The 19,610-nt window shown below is 38.4% G+C and overlaps 1 protein-coding gene across 1 annotated transcript in view; it reads left to right on the top strand.

The window, feature by feature from the left end:
• Positions 1–19,610, top strand: part of Lama2 (laminin subunit alpha 2) — a 454,349-nt gene that overhangs the window by 385,626 nt on the left and 49,113 nt on the right. The window contains exons 48-53 of the mRNA XM_029532909.1: positions 3,872–4,015; positions 4,776–4,909; positions 7,226–7,385; positions 12,431–12,555; positions 17,362–17,524; positions 18,254–18,398. Of these exons, the coding sequence (XP_029388769.1) occupies positions 3,872–4,015; positions 4,776–4,909; positions 7,226–7,385; positions 12,431–12,555; positions 17,362–17,524; positions 18,254–18,398 (871 nt within the window). The remainder of the gene's footprint in view (positions 1–3,871; positions 4,016–4,775; positions 4,910–7,225; positions 7,386–12,430; positions 12,556–17,361; positions 17,525–18,253; positions 18,399–19,610) is intronic.

The raw sequence follows: 19,610 nt of genomic DNA, 5'->3' as shown, positions 1-19,610 counted from the left end.
TGAGAACTGGACGCCCAAACGTATCACTTTCTGACCACTTCACCTATGAAGCTCTGCCTTCTCAGGGCAAAGTGCATTCAGCCCCAACTCAAATGTCCCCCATATTCTGTGGCAGTTTCAGCTCTATTGTAAGGCTTTTTCTGGGACACAAGGCCATTTCTGAACTGGGAGCCCCTATCAAAATAAGAAATAATAATGTATACTTCTAATAAATATTGACACAAAATAAGCCTTTCCATTCTGAGGGGGAAGAAAGAACGGTTAGTTGGACAGAAACACAACAGGGGAAAATAAACCCTGGAGTTCCATGTCCAGCATCCAGCATTCACGATGGAATGTTCTAGGATATAAAAGGAGTGTATAACCTCCCTCCTCCCTCAGCTCTGCCCCCACCATAGCACACACAGCTTTTCTCTTTAGCTCTTCTCCATTCCAGTAGCTTCCCTTGTTGGACATCTCATGAGTCTGGCTTGTAAAAATTACCTAAGGTCTCCACTACAACTACCAAACCAGGCAGTAGCCCCTTATAACATCCTTGCCAAACTCTAGCCCTGCCATACATTTCCTAGCCTCAGCAGCTCTCTGGAGACATGGTCCAAGACTTGTCCTGTCAATCAAAATTAGGTTGTCAGGTTTGGTGACAAACACTTTACCTACTGACCTATTTTGTTAGCAAGGAACTAAATGCATTTCTTTAAAAGTGGTTATTTCAGCTTGCCGACTGTATAATTGTATAACATATACTGTCTTTAAATGAATAGCGTAATTGCCAGCTGAAAAACATGCAGTATGCAGAACATTGAGATATCCAGCAAAATGTAATTGTGTCTATGGTGTTTAGCAGGTGAATAGTGTTGTTCCAGGAGCACCTTGGCAACCTCAACATCTTAGCAGTAACTTTATAAGCCTCACCATGAAGTTACATTAGAATGTAGTAATCGGCAGAACTGAACATCCCAACAGGATATTTGTGTTTCAGAAATTTCACACCTCTTGCAAGAGGGATATGTCTGAGAGGTTTCTCTTCAAGAATTGTGTAAATGCTCTGTTTTGATTTAGCTATTTTAAGTTGTTCATATGCAGTCAAACGCTCCACCACTGCCTATACACCCACTGGAAGTCAGAACATATGGTACTTACAAGAATGAATGTGTAGTTATGATCTAGTTGTAAACAGTTGGCCTGCCTGAATATTCCAGGTATTCAGGGAATATTGGAAAAACAAAACACAGCAAATCCAAAGGGTTTTATATGAATGGGTAAGGACAAAGCAGCAGGTGGCTCTGCAGGATTGTCCTGGCATATTGGGTTAATACCGTCCTTTTCCTCAGAGAATCAGACGTTATGGATATGGAAAGTGTATGACAGAGTATCGTAGTTGCAAATCTTAGTAAAATGAAGTATGCCTGGTGTTTAAATGGTCACATACATGGCCTGGGCACCCAAGCTGAGCTTCATCAGTTCACTTGGGTGCTGTCTTCCCATTTGACGCCCCTTTTCTGGTGCAATCATTGTGTGATCTATTGCTTCTACCTCAGCTTTGGAGACAAGGTTTGAACCTTATTCTATGACCCTACATTTCATATACTCATTCCTTCTCCAGACCAGGGTTATTTGATTGGGTTTTTAAAGAAATATGGCTTGTTTATGATTCAACCAGTAATACTGTGGCATTAGAGCCAAGCCTATAAACCATTTATGAGTAGAGATAAAACAAACTACACACAGTCACTTTACATCGTGAATCAAGACCTTTTTGTGATTCTGAAAATGGTTTCCTGCCAAGGCCGGCTGCATCTACTACTTAATTCTATTCATAAGTTACAGTCAGATCTTTTACTTCATATTCTCTTTGATCCTCTTATGATATCAGTGGCACGTATAACCTGCCTCAGAGACTATATTTGCTCAGTGCTATGGGGTTTTGTTTTGTTTTTTTTTTTTTTTTTTGCTCTTTGTTTGTTAGTTTGTTTATTTCAGGAAGCTTTTTGTTCACCCACTGCACACTCCTAAAAGTTCACCAAATAGCAAACCTTTGTTTGAACATTAAAAGAGATCTGACAGCTGCGTTTCTGCCTAACTACTCACTGTTACAGGGTCTTTCTGTTGCTTTGTCCTTTTCATCTCTGACTCTCAGACAACTCTTTGTACAGCTGCTAGTCTGCTGCGTGACTTTTACCCACACAGCTTTTTCATAGTCCTAGCACCCAGGAAAATCTGTACTATCCCTGGCTTAGAATTTCTGTGATTCATTCTACTTTGACTACTCTCGGCATTCCATAGAGCAAGGCAAGTCTATCGTAGGGCAGATAACCGAGAGCAGCTTACAGGAAGAACACAGAGTAAACATCTGAGGTCTAAGGTGACCCCTAGGATTCAACCATCCATTGGCTAGTTAGATCACACCTTTGCAAAGGACAAAGACACACAAAGCAATCTAAGTTGACTTTCTAGATCACTACACATACAGACTACCCTACGCAGGCTGCTTCTTTGCAGAACATTCCCCTGTGTATATAGACATTTGCTTAGTGACCAGACAAAGAAACAGTTGTCAACAACAGGCCTCTGTAGGGTCCATAACTGAATCAACAGACTTGTTCTTTTTCCAGAATCTTTCTGACTTTCAGAGAGCAGACAGCTCTCCTTGATTTTCATTTCTGAACATAAAATATTTTGCATCTAGAACCACCTTCAGCTAGTTTTCCTCTTCCATAGAAAAGATGAACAATGCTCCTTACCCTCTCCAAATTGAGACAAGTCATGCAGACAGCTGTTGTATATACCATGTTACAGAGGGTTGCCTGGTAACCTATTCAGTCTGCACAAGTTTTTCATTGGAATAACAATAACATTAGTTGGTTTGTCTCAAATGTGAAAGCTATATGTATAGCAAAAAGTAAAAGAAGCCATGAAAAAAATAGGAAATTATAACCAGGTAAGTCTAGTGGGTATCCTTAGACTAGACATCTGAACAAGTTGTAGATCAGCTTCAGATCTTCTCTTCTCCTTACCATCACTATCAGCCAGCAGAGCAGCAATCACTGATGGTGATTTTTGTACCTGACCCAAAAGAAATTAAATCCAGTAATCAAATAGTGCTATTTGTGACTGAATGAAGCCTCCTTTAATAGAAATAGAAATTGGCATGAACAGTGCCCTTCTATTCACACAAGAATTCCATTCTTAGCAATTTATAGTAATTTTTGAAGTACTTTTCAAAAGGAAAGGGAGCTGTTACATGTATTAGTAGTGATAGACATTTGGAAATTATTTCCATCTCATTTCCTGGTAACCTAATAAGAAGTGTAATTTATTCTGAAATATATATTCAGAGAGGAATGATTAATATTCGTATTGTTAGAAGATCTAGAACAAACTCTGCCTGGCCTCCTCTAATTGTAAGTGCATCGGTGGGCTGGCCATACCCTCTTGAAAACTAAACAAAAACTGGATTCCTCTGAAAATGATACCCAAATCACTGGAAATTGAATTAAAACTTTCCTATCAAATAACCTCAGTGAAGACCATTTCCATTTGTTTTTGTGTAGAATATCATTTGCAAAGTTTGTCTTCAAAGAATGATGTGAAGGTGTGTTAGCTACAGGGTTCATAAACAATGGCAGGATAATAAACCAGAGGAAGAATTACAAGAACATCAGTGGTAAAATGCTAGTAGGGAACTAGTCTTTTGTGCACTCCCCAGTCAACACAATATTATCTGCATATGCTTATCTAATGATACTACTTGGTGACTGAAAAAACTACTTCAAATAAAAGAGTGAGGATGACTGTTTGGAATATACTTCAAACCTACAAACAGATTTAGTCACAGAGATTCATAGGGTTTTGTATCTTGTTTTCTTTGAAGATCAAAGTATCTGTTTCTTCGGGAGGTGACTGTGTTCGAACATACAGGCCAGAAATCAAGAAAGGAAGCTACAATAACATCGTTGTCCATGTCAAGACCGCTGTTGCCGACAATCTCCTTTTTTACCTTGGAAGTGCCAAATTTGTAAGTCTAAAATACAACTTTTTAAAAGATACTGGGTATGTGAAGCAGCCAAATGTTAATCAGTGAAAAAACTATAGACTATAGTAACAGCTCCAAAAAAATGTCTGAAGTAACTTTTCATGGATTAAATCTCATAATCTTAGCTGTGGAATGTTTGTAGTTCTAGTTAAGTTATAAGTATAAACAGGTAACAGTTCTTTCCTGTGCCCAGGCACAACTCTTTTATCTGTCAGTGTGCTGACATTTGTTTTCCATTATGCTTTGGACAGATCTAGCTGTGTAAGAAGAAAATCTAATAAGAATAAAAAATATTTTTTTCTGTTCTCAAATTCAATAGTAACAGCCTTCCATGTTAATGAAGTGAAAATAACAAGTTGTGTATAAGTTCTAACCAAGGCAAACTCTTGCAGTTTGTTAAATTTATGACTCAAACAGAAATTACCCAAGTTCTATCTGCAAACTCTCACACACTAGATCTTACGTGACTTGTTGTGTATGGGTGATCTTGAAGGTGAATAAGGTGTTAAACAGACGGGCTCTAACAAACGTTAACATTTGCTATTCACTTGAGAAGGTCTGCTTTGCTTGTGTTAAAAATTACCAAAGATTCCTCTGATATAAGATGTGTATCTTGGGTATAACTATGAAGAATTATCAATCCAATTAAGTTACATGTCATTGAAAAATACTCTCCAAAGCTCCACTTTCAGGGTGCTTTATCCTGAAGCATGGTATTTTTCTCCCTGTTTCTTTGAACCAGATTGATTTTCTTGCTATAGAAATGCGTAAAGGCAAAGTCAGCTTCCTCTGGGATGTTGGCTCTGGAGTGGGCCGAGTAGAGTATCCAGACTTGACCATCGATGACTCCTATTGGTACCGTATTGAAGCATCAAGGTAACTTCTCAGTGACGAGAAAGATAATTGGGTGGCATGATTTTGAAGTAAATTCCTAGTTCATGAGAAAAACATATCCATTGCCATTTCAACAATGTATCTGCATATGCATGTCCATGTGTGCAGAGGTTTTATGCTTTATGTATAAATGTGTGAAAAGTGCATTTGTTTTGCCTGTTAGGAAAGGACATGCATTGAAGGTATAAAGCCAGAGAAGCTATTCCAATCCTAACTTCTTAATCTTATGTTTTGGTTATGAACCTAGGCATTAATGGCTGTGCCATTTTTCCAGCTCCTGTCTTCTTAATTCGTTTTCTGACAAGAGTTAGAGTCAGGTGAGAGAAGCTGTCTCTCACATCTTCACCTATAGAGACAAGAGAAAAAAATGGGGCTACCTGTTATTAAACAGACATGAGGACATACAAATTGTCATCATTATCTTCACTCACTTCTAGTCTATACAGCACCTATTATCCCAGACCTATTCTATCCCAAATACTGGGTCCCATATCTATCACATAAGATATATCCATAGTATTTTAAATGGAAAGTATGGAGCTAAATCAACCGTGTTCTCTACAAAACTCTAATTTGATTTTCAACATCTAGGAACATGTAGGCTATACATGGGACCATATTAATCCTACTATTTCTTAGTATATCTCCTTTTTCCAGTTCATAATTTACCATTGAACCCAGATGAGCCAGTAGTTAAGAAGAGCTGTTGAAGATGTCAGGCTGGTGGTAAAGCTCATCAGAGAAAGATAAAGACTAGGGGAACTGTGTATAGTTGGCTCTAAGTGAGGGATCCAAACAGTTTAATTCAGTTTACATGGGATTAACTTTTCTACAATAAAATGTTTGAAAGAAGGGCTGGGGAGATGGCTCAGTAGATAAAATGCTTGTCCTGCAAGCATAAGGTCAGACCCATGTAAATGCCAGATGACAGGTGTGGTGGCTCTCCAGTAATTCTAGCACCCAGGGAGCACTGAAGAGAATCACTGGGGAGAATTGTCTAATTTGCCTAGTCATATTAGTGAACTCTGGTCTCAACCGCCAGATTGTCCCTCAAAGAATAAGATGAAAAAGTGATTGATTGAGGAAGACTCTCCACTTCAGCCGTGGACATTCCCACGCATGTGCAGACAGATGCACATGCAGGCTCACACACTTGTCCACCCATGCACTTGAATTATTCTCAGATATGCATACCAGCTGCACACATGCACACAAATGTTTCCATGTTGACTTAATCAAAAACAATAACTTTATAGTTCCTTTTAAGATATATACATGAGAGGGAGGAGAAAGAGTCAGGGAGGTGGGAAGGGAAAAAGGATAAAACTCAGATCCCCCCCTTGTTGGTATCGGAGGGACTGAGTACTTGGTTTCTGGGCGTTTGTGCTCACATAGTACAGTTCTATCTGAAGAGCTTCACCCTCTTCAAGAGGCCTTGCTGATAAATCCATTCTCTTGTTCCACAGATTTCACTTAGCACTGCCTCCACAAAAAATAGAGTTTACTGAAACGAGACAGCAGAGAGGAGGCCATGATTAGGAAGGCCTGTTATGACTGCTTGTCTCCGAAGAGACCAGATTTTCATATTTAACAACTTATGGAAATCAATCATTTAAAAAAAGAAAATGAAATGATAACAGCTTACAGGGTTGTTGGTTTTTTTTTTTTTTTCTATAACTGGATTTAAAAGAGTACTGCTACAAATTTGTATACAGAGCTCTATAGATGAGCAACTGTGCTCTATACATTAAGATGACAAGACAAATGATGGGGCCTGCAATTCTAGGAAGACTGCTCCAGCAAATTAAGATCCATTAGAGGGAATTTTAGGCAGAATCGTGCAGCTTAAGCTGCAGACGGGTGGCTCATTTGGACTCTACTTGCCAACTTAAATATGTCAAAATAATAAATGAAGTCATAAAATTTGTTTATGTTTCATGTCATATACAACAGTAAATTATTATGTAAAGCGAGAGGAAAATTCTTTCCTTTTGATCTATAATTGTTCCATCAGCTAACTTCGTCTGTCCTTTCATATCAACATTCATGCACAGAATCAGGTTTGTTGCTCTTTCCCTATTTGAATGTTATGGTAATTACTTAGCAAATGTCAGATCTTTGTGTTGGCTTGAGAAGCACTGACTTCAGCGTGCTTAGCCCTAAACACAGTTCACTGAAGTTACCTGAGATGACTATCTCTACTTTATGTCTTTGAGACCTGAAGTTGATCCAATGTAATGCAAATTTCATTTTCTGTATTTTCTTCCCTTCCACTTCAACACATACGTATGCCTGAAGAACGGGGAGAAATGGATCTATTTCTGTGAGAGCTTTAGATGGACCCAAAGCCAGTATGGTGCCCAGCACCTACCATTCAGTGTCTCCTCCTGGGTATACTATACTAGATGTGGATGCAAATGCAATGCTGTTTGTTGGTGGCCTGACTGGAAAAATAAAGGTAATGAGCTCTTTCCATCCCTTTACTCCTCTTATAGACAACTAAGAGAAGGTGTGGAAAGTGCTATGAACACCCGCCTATGCTTTCTTAACTTGTGTTTGTGAATCCATAATTTAAGGAATGTTCTTCTTTGGTAGTTTGTTTCTCTTTGCTCTGAGTTATTTTTTGAGACGTGGTGTGGTCTTACTGTGCCTAGGCATCCTTGGAACATGTAATCACCCTGTCTCAGCCTCTCAACTGTTATAATGACAGGCATGTGTCATGACACCCAACAGAACCTCCATCTTTGAGTTGTGAACAACCCAATCTGGAGGCACCATATTTCTAAGACTTCAATAGTACTTTATTTCTTAACTGTGACATTTTTTTTTCTTGGCATTCTTTTTTTTTTTCAGTCACTTCAAAAGCAAAGTGTTTCTTAACTATGCATCATTTTTGCAATTACTTTATGATTTATAAAAGTGAAGTGCTATGAAGTTCATACATCTAATTAAAAGATTTACAGATCTTCAGGAAATATCATAGGGGCCATACACTTCCAAATCATGACCTGCTTTAAAAAGTTTTTGAGTTGCTCTTCTCTTCTTGTTTATGGAGCAATATATAGTTAATATTCATAATAGCTTTGCAGCAGGTCCTTGTGCATTTCAAATTGCACAGCGCTTGCATTTGAGAGAAGCTTATGCTGATTACATGGAATTAGGTGTTGAAAAACAACCCGTGGGTGAGATGCAGGAACACATCTGAATGCAATGGGTAATCCTGGACTTGGCCCAATCACCCTGACATGAGATTAGTCAGAAAATGTGAAAAGCCAGGATGACCCCACATTCTTAAGAACTCACTTTCTCGGAGGGTGGAGCTGATTTGTTTGCTCTGTGCAAAAAAAAAATGTGACTCTGAAATATGGGAGCTGATTCCACAGCTGCAGAGTAAATCATCCTCTTCCATAAAACTGCATGCAAACAGACACAGTGCACAGTAATAGACAGTCATACTGACAGCTTTCTCTGCTCTCCTAAAGAAAATTAGGGCAACACAGAGTAATACAAGGCCATGAATTTTGAATTCATACCTGGGTTAGATTTGTATTTTCCTACTACTTAAAAAAAAATGTCCTTAAAGAAGATACTTAACCCCTTGTGCTCAGTGTTCTGTAGTACAAAAGAACAGTAAGAACATATTCCTTGCTTTCAGGTCAAAAGAAACAATGATAAACTTTCATAATATTTTATAATCCTCATATTGTGCTAAACTGCATTCTAAGTAATTTGCGTAATTCAATCAATATTCAGCACGTAGCAAACTGTCTTAATGTATATGTTGGCTATTCAATTTGTAAGCACTGAATGAAATTTTCACTGTTCTAGAACTGAGTGGTCCAGGATCATGGTAACAACAGGCTGGTTTGTAATGAGAGCCCTTTCTACACCAAAGACTCTATGTTGTTATGTGCTCCCATATGAGAAAGGGTGCGTATATTTCTTTGGGCCTTTTGTCCAAGGGAACTAATCCCATTCATGGAGGCTCTGCTCTCCTAAACTCCCCCATGACCCTCAACTCACTGTGTAAACTAGGCTGGCCTGGAACTCCCTGAGATCCACCTGCCTGCTTTCCAAGCACTGGGATTACAGGTTTGTTTCACCATGCATAGGTTTTGAGGGAAAGATTTTCAATATGAGAATTTGTGGAGGATGTGAATATTCAGACCATAGCAGAAAAGATTTTGCAATCTCCCTTGTTTCCTAATTAAGGAAAGTGAAGAAGGGGGAATTTAAATGTTTTGACCATGTTATATAGTCATTAGTAGAAGGGCTTGGACTTTAACATAGGGTAGGAAGTCATTGCTTTTAATATCCTTGCTTTAGTCCCACCTCGAGGTAGAAAAGCATATGTTTAAAATATATGAGAAATTCCTAGAGTGTGGTTTTTATACCGTAAATAATTTTTAAAATTTTTGTGTTTGTACATTTGTATGATTTGTGTTTACATTTGCATGGGGGTGAGCATGCACATGTACATATATGTATATCAACCAAACGTGATTGTTGGGTATCCTCCAGTATGGCTCTGCTCTACTTCTTTCCCAACTCTCGTGGGAGTATGCTGTCCACTCCAGTGTCTGAGCTATAGTATGCTGCCATGCCTGAGTTTTGTGTATGTGCTGTAGGTCCAACCTCAGGTCCTCATGCTTATGCAGCTGGAACATTACTAGCTGAGTCACATCCCCAGGTCCAAACTCAAATATGCATCATCATCATCATTATCATCATCATCATCATCATGCAGGTATCACTAGTGCAAAGCAATTCTAAAATTGTCTAAGGATCACGAGAGTACAGAAGCAAAGGAAATCTGTAGAAACCCTTAAGAAATTGCTTGGACCAAGAGTTCCCAGGCTCCCGATACACAAACAATAAACCAAAACCTACAAGCACGCACTTAATGAACTTAACTGCTTGAAATACACATGAGCAGGAAGATTTCTCCAGTGTGGCATCTCAGGATGCAGGAAGACTGGAAAAGTAGGTAAAAGCCACAACAGGATGGTCCATCTCAAGTCAAGAGACTCCAGCTGTTGACAGCATCCCAGAGACCTGTCTCAAATAGCAACAGCTCTTGGCCCCAGCTCCTCTGCATGGCCACAGAACCGGGAAGGGGTGCATATTGTTATGTGAGGACTAAAGCTGTAGCCCAAATATTTTACCTTCTCGTGACCATCTCATTTATTTTCTGAAACATCTCAGTCTATCCTTTTTATCTCCAAATAATTCAGGTAGACTTTACATATCCATTACTCTTCTGGTTGCTGTGACCAAATACGTGACAAGAGAAGATTAAGAAAGGAAGGGTTTATTATGGCTCCTAGTCCATCATTGAGGGGAGAGGAAGGTATGGAAGGAGGAATGGGAGGTAGTTTCTCACACTGAATTCACAGTCAGCAAACAGAGAGAAGGGGATGTTGGGGTCTCAATTTGTTTTTGTCATTATGTTTAATCTTGGACCACACTTGTCCTAGTTTGCTTCCTGATGCTGTGTCAAAGATCATAACCAAAAGTAACTTGGGAGAGAGGGGTATATTTAGCTTACATGTGCTGATCACAGTCTATCATTGAGGGAAACAACAGCTTTAGATAGGGTTTCTATTGCTGAAAAAAAAAACATGACCTTAAAGCAAGCTGGGGAAGAAAGGCTGTATTTGGCTTATATTTCCACACTGTAGTCAATCCTTTAAGGAAGGCAAGACAGGTCAAACAAAGCTGGATCCTGGAGGCAGGAGCTGATGCAGAAACCATGGTGGGATGCTGCTGACTGGCTTGCTCCCCCTTCACTTACTCAGCCTGCTTTCTTATAAAACCCAGAACCACTAGCTAAGGGGTGACACCACCCACCATGGGCTGAGCTCTCCCTGCCCCCCCCCCCGCCTCTATCAATCACTAACTGAGAAAATGCTTTACAGCTGGATCTCATGGAGACATTTCCTCAACTGAGATTCCTCCTTCTCTGATGACTTTGGCTTGTGTCAAGTGGACACAAAACCAGGCAGTACAGCAACCATCACCATCACAGCTAGGTTTGGCGTAGTTTCTGATATAGGTAGCAGAATATGCCACTTATTTATATTATAGTAAGTTTGGGCTGAAACAGGAGCTGTTTAAACAGTTTCTCCTGCCTGGAATTTGTCTTTCCCCTCTGTTGTGACTGTAGTGTTCACCAAGCTGATGGTCTGTCTTTATGGTAGTGACATCAGAATGGACATTCAAAGGATAATCATGTGGAGGCTTCCTTAGATCTGGGACCGTGTGCTAGGGAGAGCAGCAGACAGACCTGAGCATGGATGTATATGATCCTCTTTTACAAAATTCCTATGTTACTCCTCATTCTCTTAACTGTCTGGGAATGAAAACGAGATCAGTAGTCCTCATCCTGTGGGTCATGACCCCTTAGGGAGGGTCATGCTTCCCTTTCTCAAGGGTCACCCAAGACCATTAGACAACACAGACACTTACAATTCAATTCATAGCCAAATTATAATTCATACAATTCATAGCAAAATTTGTAGCAAAATTACAGTTATGAAATATCAATAAAACTAACGTTATGGTTAAGTGTAACTGCAATATGAGGATTTAATCTGCTGTATTCAAGGGCCACAGCATTAGGGAAGTTGAGAACCACTATCTTGGATGAACACTGTTACAGCTTAATTTACTCCTGCGCTCTCCCCTTTCACTGAGACTCCAATGTGAATTCATTCATGACCTCAAGGGGAAAACATCTTACTGTGTTGTGAGTCAGATATACACAAGATAAACAGGATCTCAATATACACTTGTCTATAGTAGGCATTGGATTTAGGACCAGAAACGATCTCTCACAATAATCCCATGTCACTGCCATCTGTAGAGAAGTTCAGTAGCTAGCCTAAGGTTGGAAGTCAGAAATAATTTATTCCTGCCACAAGTATACATGGGCTTTCTATCCTCAGACTCAACAAATGAAGGATGGAAAGTATTTGAAATACAAAATTGCATCTATATCAAAAATGTACAGATGCTCTCTTACCTTTTTTGTAAACAATATAGTATGACAGCTATTCACCTAGAATTTATATTATATTGCTTTAGGTTTATTATGCAATTCAGAGATCATTTGAAGTATATGGGAGGATGGATGGATGTTCTACACAAATACTATACCATTTTATGAAAGAGGCTTTAGAATCTAAGAACTGTACACTTTTGAGGTGTTTGAACAAATCACTGGAGGTTATGAAAGAAGAATTACTTCTACTAATGGAGATAATACACGTAAATGGAGTTCCATTTTAGGTAGTATATAAAGTAGGAGCCACTGATGAAATATTTGAGCTTTTCCCTTTTTGACCTTCTTGTTGTTGCTCTGAGGGCATAATATGGTCATAAGAAGATGCTACGATTGTCATATGGAACAGATAAGAACTATCTGCCTTCTGTTGCTAACAATTCATAAATACTGCAATTCATGATATCCTTAAATCCTACAAATACCGCATCTCTCTGCAGAAGGCTGATGCTGTGCGTGTGACTACCTTCACCGGCTGTATGGGAGAAACATACTTCGACAACAAACCTATAGGTTTATGGAATTTCCGGGAAAAAGAAGGTGACTGTAAAGGGTGTACTGTCAGGTGAGTTGAGACGAGAAGGCCTGTTCTGTGCAACACACGGTTTGAATTTTACTGGATATCCATTTATCATGATGTAGAATAGGTTTGATTGTACTTATGGTGGATTTACCAAGTAGGTGAAACTTCAAATCCCTTCCCAACTGTGAAGGCATTTTCCAAGGACCTTAAAAAAGTGTCCTCAATACATTTACATGCCTATGTGTTTTTATAAAATCTTCACAGATGAGAGATTTGAACCACAGTCAGTTAAGATTGCTCTTCCTCTGCGAGTATCTCTTCATAGCCACGAGAGTTTGGTTATCTAATAACGACTTCTGGTCATAATTATTATTTTATAAGGAGAGCTGACTAAGTATACATGTAGAAACCTAGCTTATATTACTTTTCCTGTACAACTTTTCAAATTGACATGTGAATTCCTGCAAGTGCTTACAGGGATAAGTGGGGAGAACTTTGAGATGCTGCTTGAGATGGGAGAGATAGCAGTTTCCCAGTCAATCCTGGAAGAAATATCATATAGCATCAAATATAAGAAGGAGTTGAGAGCAAACAGGATTTTAAAGTATATACACCATACAATGCAAGTGCAAGAAATAGTTTTATATAAACCTGAATAGAGAGTATAAAATAGTAAACTAAGAGTAGGGGATTTCTCAACATAAAAATACAGAGCCCCCCCCCCCAGCATTTGAGCCTAAATATGATTATAGAAAACACTGCACATACATTAAATGCCTGGAGGATTAAAGTGCTATATACAAGAATTCAGAAGTACTAAGGCATTTGGGTTTTGTTTTGTTTTGTGTTGTTTTTTAATTCTAATTTAATGAGTGCATGGGCATTTCAAAATCCCAACCCCCATCAACACAACAGAGAACATTTTACAATTTCTTCTAAACATCTCTACCTTGGATATATAGGAAGAATCTCCAAGACATCTGTGAAAGGTCCTTTTGGAATCACAACTTATCAACATGGAAGGAGAGGCTGACGTATTTAAGATAGTTTTATCTAGAACATATTGACACAGAATAAGGAAAGCTGTCTATCAAGTTCTTTCAATTCAACCAAAACCATGAGATACAATGTCAAGGCTATCTTGGTATACATGTAGCCCAGGGAACACAGGCTCAATGTGCCTGATTATACTAAAACATCAAATGTTCATTCTGTCATGCACAGACTCTAAGACTATCACATTTTAACATTTAACCTTCTGATACTAAGAAGAATTCAATTCGTTCTCACTTGTCAAAAAGATATATCACCGGGAAAGGGGGGAAGATTGGTAAAATAGTTAAAAATATAAAGCACGATAAAAATCCCTTTGAAGGGGTAGACAGTGCCCCTTTGGAAATCTGCTTTGTGAAAGAGGTAACATTTGAGGTGATCCTCAAGGATGTGTGAAAGTCCAGTAAATATTTATCAAGTTGAATGTGGAGAACCCAGAAAGTCAGTGTCCACTGCCCAGTCCTCTGCCACAATACATTAATACCCTGACTAAAAGCAACCTGGGGAGGAGAGGATTTGTCTCAGCTTATGTGATCACAGTCCAAGTCATGGCAACCCCTCAAGCAAAGTAGAAACCTAGAGGTAGGCACTAGAGCAGAAACCACAGGAGAATGCTTACTGGTTTGCTCCTATGGCTTCCTCAGCCTTCTTTCTTCTGGGACCCAGAATCACCTTCCCAGTGAAGAAAAAGTTCAGAATGGACTCTGTCCTCCAATTAACCAAGAAAATACCCTATAGGCTTGTGCATAGAAAATCTTGCTCATGGAAATTCTCAATAATGTACCTTCTTCCCAAATGACTCTAGCTTGTGTCAAGGACCAAAACTACTCAGGAGTCCTTCATTATGCTTCTTGCTGTCAAATCACACTTATCTTTGATTGTGGTTGAGGAAGTTTCATTGTAGTCATGAATGATAGAACAGCCAGAGGCATCTGGAAGAGTCCAGACTGAACCAGGCCAGCAGACTGAACCGGACCACAAGAATAGAGAGATGGGGAACAAGAGAGGAAAGGAAGAAACGGAGAGGAAGAAGAGGAGATGGGGAACCAAGAAAGAAGTGCCAGGGAGAGCTATCTTTTTTTAAAGTAAAGTTCTATGTTTATATAAATAATTTTATACTTGAGAGTTTAAAAAGGTAACTTTTTGCTTTATAAAATTATTTTATAGGGTTGCTATTGTTCTTTTATATGACTTGATTCTATAGTTGCATAAGTTTTGAGTGGTCATCTCCAACGCTGTTGGCCCACATGACCTTGCATTTGTAGCAGTAGTATTTATAGAACTCTATGTACTGCTGCTTTTGTTTTCTTTCCATGAAGCATTGTCACATTTTTACATGAATAACAATCATTCGATTTAAAGGAGAAAATTGATTTTGTGAGAAACATAAAATATGAACCTATGGGAGGTAGGCTGGTAATATTCTGGGGAGACCTCAGAATGTTAACTTTGGAAAGCTCTCATTTTTAGGTAGATAAATAAATAAATAAAGGGCACAGTTATTCTGATACTAAGAATGTTAGATAAGGAATAACTTACTTTTCTAAAATATGAAAAGTCACATTGAGATTCAAGTACAAAAATGTGCCAGAAATAAAATGCAATTAGCTGAACCTGAAAATTACACTGAGATTTTTTTAAGTGCTTAGACACAGTGTACATCCTCGCTGTACTGGCAAGCAGGCACAGGACGTGGCTACTCCAGAACAGCAAAGGTGTTCTCTCTGCTTGTGCAAGCAGACCTTAGCACAGAAATAAAATGAGAGAAAATAAAGGACTGTATGTTTGTCATGTATAAAATGGTTGTTACATTTCCTTTAAAACTATGATCAAAATGTACATGAAAATCTAATATAATGTTACATGTTGGAATATTATAGTATATAAATGAACTAACTTTTCTCAACTCCAAGTTACTCATTCAAAGTGGGAGTTTGCTTTTTCTGTTTTTACTAAGCTCTGTGGTGAATTGAGGGAAGGCAGCTGTTCCACCCCAGTGGGCTTGCTCGCTGCCTGCCCAAAACTCTTTCCCATAAATCGTCTTTTGCCTTGGTGAGATAATGTCAAATGTTGGAGTTGGGAGAGACTTTAGAATTCTAAAAGTGATTGATACTTTCATGTCACACTTGGGAAATTCAAACATGAATCGCTAAATGACTTTTGTGAGATTCTCCATCAGTCCCAGGAATACCTGATATCTAATCCACACTGAGAAGTAGATAGATTTGGGACACAAGGATTTCAGAGTTTAACTTTCCTATGTTTATATCAGAAAATATGCTGACATTTCTCCTTTGAGTCTATAGTTGTGTAGTGATAATTTTTTTGGTGTTTGGGTAATTTTAAGGTTATCAATAAGTAACAATCTCTGAGGACAAAGCACATAGAAATCAAATAGGGAGGACACACACAACCCTTTTCTGGGATAGTCTTGGTACCAGGGTGGTCTAATATGCCAGGCTTTGGCAAATGAGAACTACAAGAAATGTGTAAAAATGTGTAAAAGTCTCTTGTACTATCCTCTCATTCCTAGTGCAGTGCTTCAGAAGTGATGTATTATGATGAAAGGCTAAATAATAGCCAAGTTACCCACTATAAAGTATAAGATTAATAAGCTAATTTAGTTCCTCAGGATAAGATATTTTATACACACACACACACACACACACACACACACACACACACACGGCATCTTTTATATTATACTTAGTGTTGGAATCCTCTCTACCAAGGAACCAAGAGTAAGTCACCTTGTACAAGCGTGAAGCAGCTCTTCAAACATAGCATATTCAATTTTATACTCTACAATTTTTATCTCACTAGCCATGGTTTTATTGAAATATCATTTTAAGGTTCTCGTTTTTTGTCAAACCCATCATACTTCTCTTTAGCCCCTCCACCCTCAAAACAGTACAATGCTCCAGTTTCAAAGCTTACACGAAAAGTAAGTAATATGAAGCTATTAAACATTTGAAGACTCTCCACAGTGAGATAAACAACCAGTACATAAATGATTGTATGTGTGTATGTGGGGGTGGATATAGCTGGGTAGATGGATGTATGGTTAGATTCTTAAATGCCCAGATACATAGATGGATGATTTAAACTCACACTTGAATAACAAATACTTTTCAAATGTTTTATTTATAAGATTTTTCTTGATCACTAATTATTAAATGAATATTGGAAATATATTCTCTGTGAATCCTTTTGCTATATGAAAATCTCCTTTATCCCACAAATGTTTAATGTAATCTATTAGATGGGCTTGCCTAGACCCTGAGTTTATGCCTGCTATAGGTAGGGACCCATAATATCCAAACAGTTTCTTAGAGTCACATACAAATTAAAATAAACACAAATTAAAAAGACAGAGTGAAAACACGTGTATCTTTCATTGTTGGAATTTAATTTACCCAAGGAGAACTTGTTGGACAGTGATTATTTTGAGTTTGAGGGCACATGTTCTTCCATGCTTTGTAGATGGGAAGTGTCATAGTAGATTCAGCTCATCCCAAATTTTAACAGTATACATAAATATCACTAAGGAGGACTTAAATATTATGTAATTTTCTACTAAGTACTTGCCTTAAAATAACTATGAAAGAAAGTCCAGGTAAGAGATTATGGTTTGAGGGCTAAGGCTGTGGCCAGTGGAGGTAGGGGTAAGAGGAATCCATGCCATGTTTGAGATAGTTTGTATCCCACAACAGCTTGCCATCCAGTCCTGGGAAACTGGTTCATTGAAGGATAACAAACCAAGTGGTCTAACTGGTGTGAAATGTCTCTTTCCAGCCCACAAGTGGAAGACAGTGAGGGGACTATTCAGTTTGATGGTGAAGGATATGCATTAGTGAGCCGCCCCATCCGCTGGTACCCCAACATCTCCACAGTCATGTTCAAGTTCCGGACATTTTCATCAAGTGCTCTCCTGATGTATCTTGCCACAAGAGACCTGGTAACATGGAGAATGGGAAATGTGTTTGCTTCTTCTTTTTTTGTAGAATACCAATATAATGATTAGTTATTGATAAAATTATCAGTTAAACATAAAGGAAGTTTATAATAGCTGTGGGGTAGCCAAGAATAATACAGCAAATGCTTACATATTTTCAGTGATAATTTAATCACAATAGAATGTTGTGGTTGTGTATATTTTGTTTTATTTGGTTTTTGTTTTTGTTTTGTTTTGTTTTGTTTTGCAGTATCACATCCCAGATAACTTTGCCCAGTTATGATCATTTGCACAGGATGGAATTATGTGGGACAAATCTTGTTCTCTCTTCCTATTTGAGAGACTTCAGCTGAAAGATACTTGAAAGATATTTTGAAATACTTCTTGGCCTCATATTTTTTTTCTCAGATCCGTGTTTCTTTAGCAAATTCTTTTGGGGATCTTATAGCTTGATTAGCCTAATGGGTTTTCAAAGGAATCCACTTTGCACTACTGTCATAAGAGAGCATGGCCCAGTGATTTGATTGTGACCATCTGTACTATAACATCCCACTCGCCACCCAAGAAACATTACAAAGTATAACACCAGTTCTGCTTCAGAAATGTACCCCTTTCACATGTGACATGCACAGCAATCTAGTCATGAGGCCCCTTTGTAAACCCCATAAAAAGTGAATACCCATGTATTTCTCTGTGTATCTAACCACTTGTGTGTTTTTACTCTATTAATAGAAAGATTTCATGAGTGTGGAGCTCAGTGACGGACATGTGAAAGTCAGCTATGACCTGGGTTCAGGAATGACGTCCATTGTCAGCCATCAAAACCATAATGATGGGAAATGGAAATCGTTCACGCTGTCAAGGATTCAGAAACAAGGTGAGTTTTGAAGGTTAGAATGCAGCGTGTACCTAAGCCATGCCACCCAAAGTACCCGCGAACATCATCAAGAGAAGGGCCTTGCCTGTAATTTCAGTTACTTGCAGGTTCTGTGAAAAAAATGATACAGTCATTTCTTTGGCTTACATTATAGGTGGTTTAGAGTAGACAAGACTGATTGAAGAGCCAAATGGTTCTCTGTCATTTTCTTTTTTGAAACTGAGAGCTTAATTTGAAAGCACGAAAGTGTCTTAAAGCCTGTGAAATTATATCCTATAACAGGTTTGGAAATGGTTATGTGCTTTTCTGTTTTGTCGAGAAGTTCCTTTACTTTAAAATATGAAGGGTGGTATGGCACAACTATAGGTTCTGTTCTCTTCCAAAACGCCAACAAAACTGTAAATATGTTCCAGGAATTAACTGAGAAAAATGGCATGACATTTGCTATGGTTCTGAGACATTAGAAGTAATCATTGTTTCATTTGATTATATATCAGGAAGTAATTTGATCTGTTGTTAGAGAATGGAAAATGTACCTTTAAACTTAGGTGTGCTCGTCAAAATATGTGGGTGTATATATACACATTATTCATATACATCATATACTCATATACGGTATATATGTATATATATATATGTATATATATTGTGTATATGTAAATGTGTGTGCATGTGTGTGAGAGAGAGAGGAGAGGGAGAGAAAAGAGAGGGGGGAGGGGTCGGGAGAGGGGCTAATCTTGGCTGATAGCTCAAGTCACTTGAGTAGATGTGACCTCACATCCAGAACTGTCTCTATCAGATGTATCTGTTGCTGCACAAGGAATGACTGTGAAACACTTTATTTTCATTCCCAATTAAAGTAGAGTGGCCCAGCCCACTGTAGCTGTGTTCATCCAAAGGCAAGCAGGCATGTGCTGTATAAAAATGGTAGCTAAAGGTAAACCTTGAAGGAAGCCAGTGAATAGCACTCCTTCATGGTTTCTGCTTCAAATTCCAGTCTTAAGTTACCAACTTGGCTTTTCTTGATAATGAACTGTAACCTCTAAGTTGAATAAACCCTTTGCTCCTCAAAATTGTTTTTGGTCAGAATGTTTGATCACAGCAACAGAAAGCGAATTAAAGCAATACCTCTTCTGGGCATATACCCAGAAGATCTTCCAACTGGTAATAAGGACACATGCTCCACTATGTTCATAGCAGCCTTATTTATAA

Source organism: Mus pahari, chromosome 21 (assembly GCF_900095145.1).
Source record: "Mus pahari chromosome 21, PAHARI_EIJ_v1.1, whole genome shotgun sequence".
Classification (NCBI taxonomy): Eukaryota; Metazoa; Chordata; class Mammalia; order Rodentia; family Muridae; genus Mus; species Mus pahari.
Note: the sequence above shows the minus strand (reverse complement) of the source record. Positions and strands in the feature narration are given on the sequence as shown.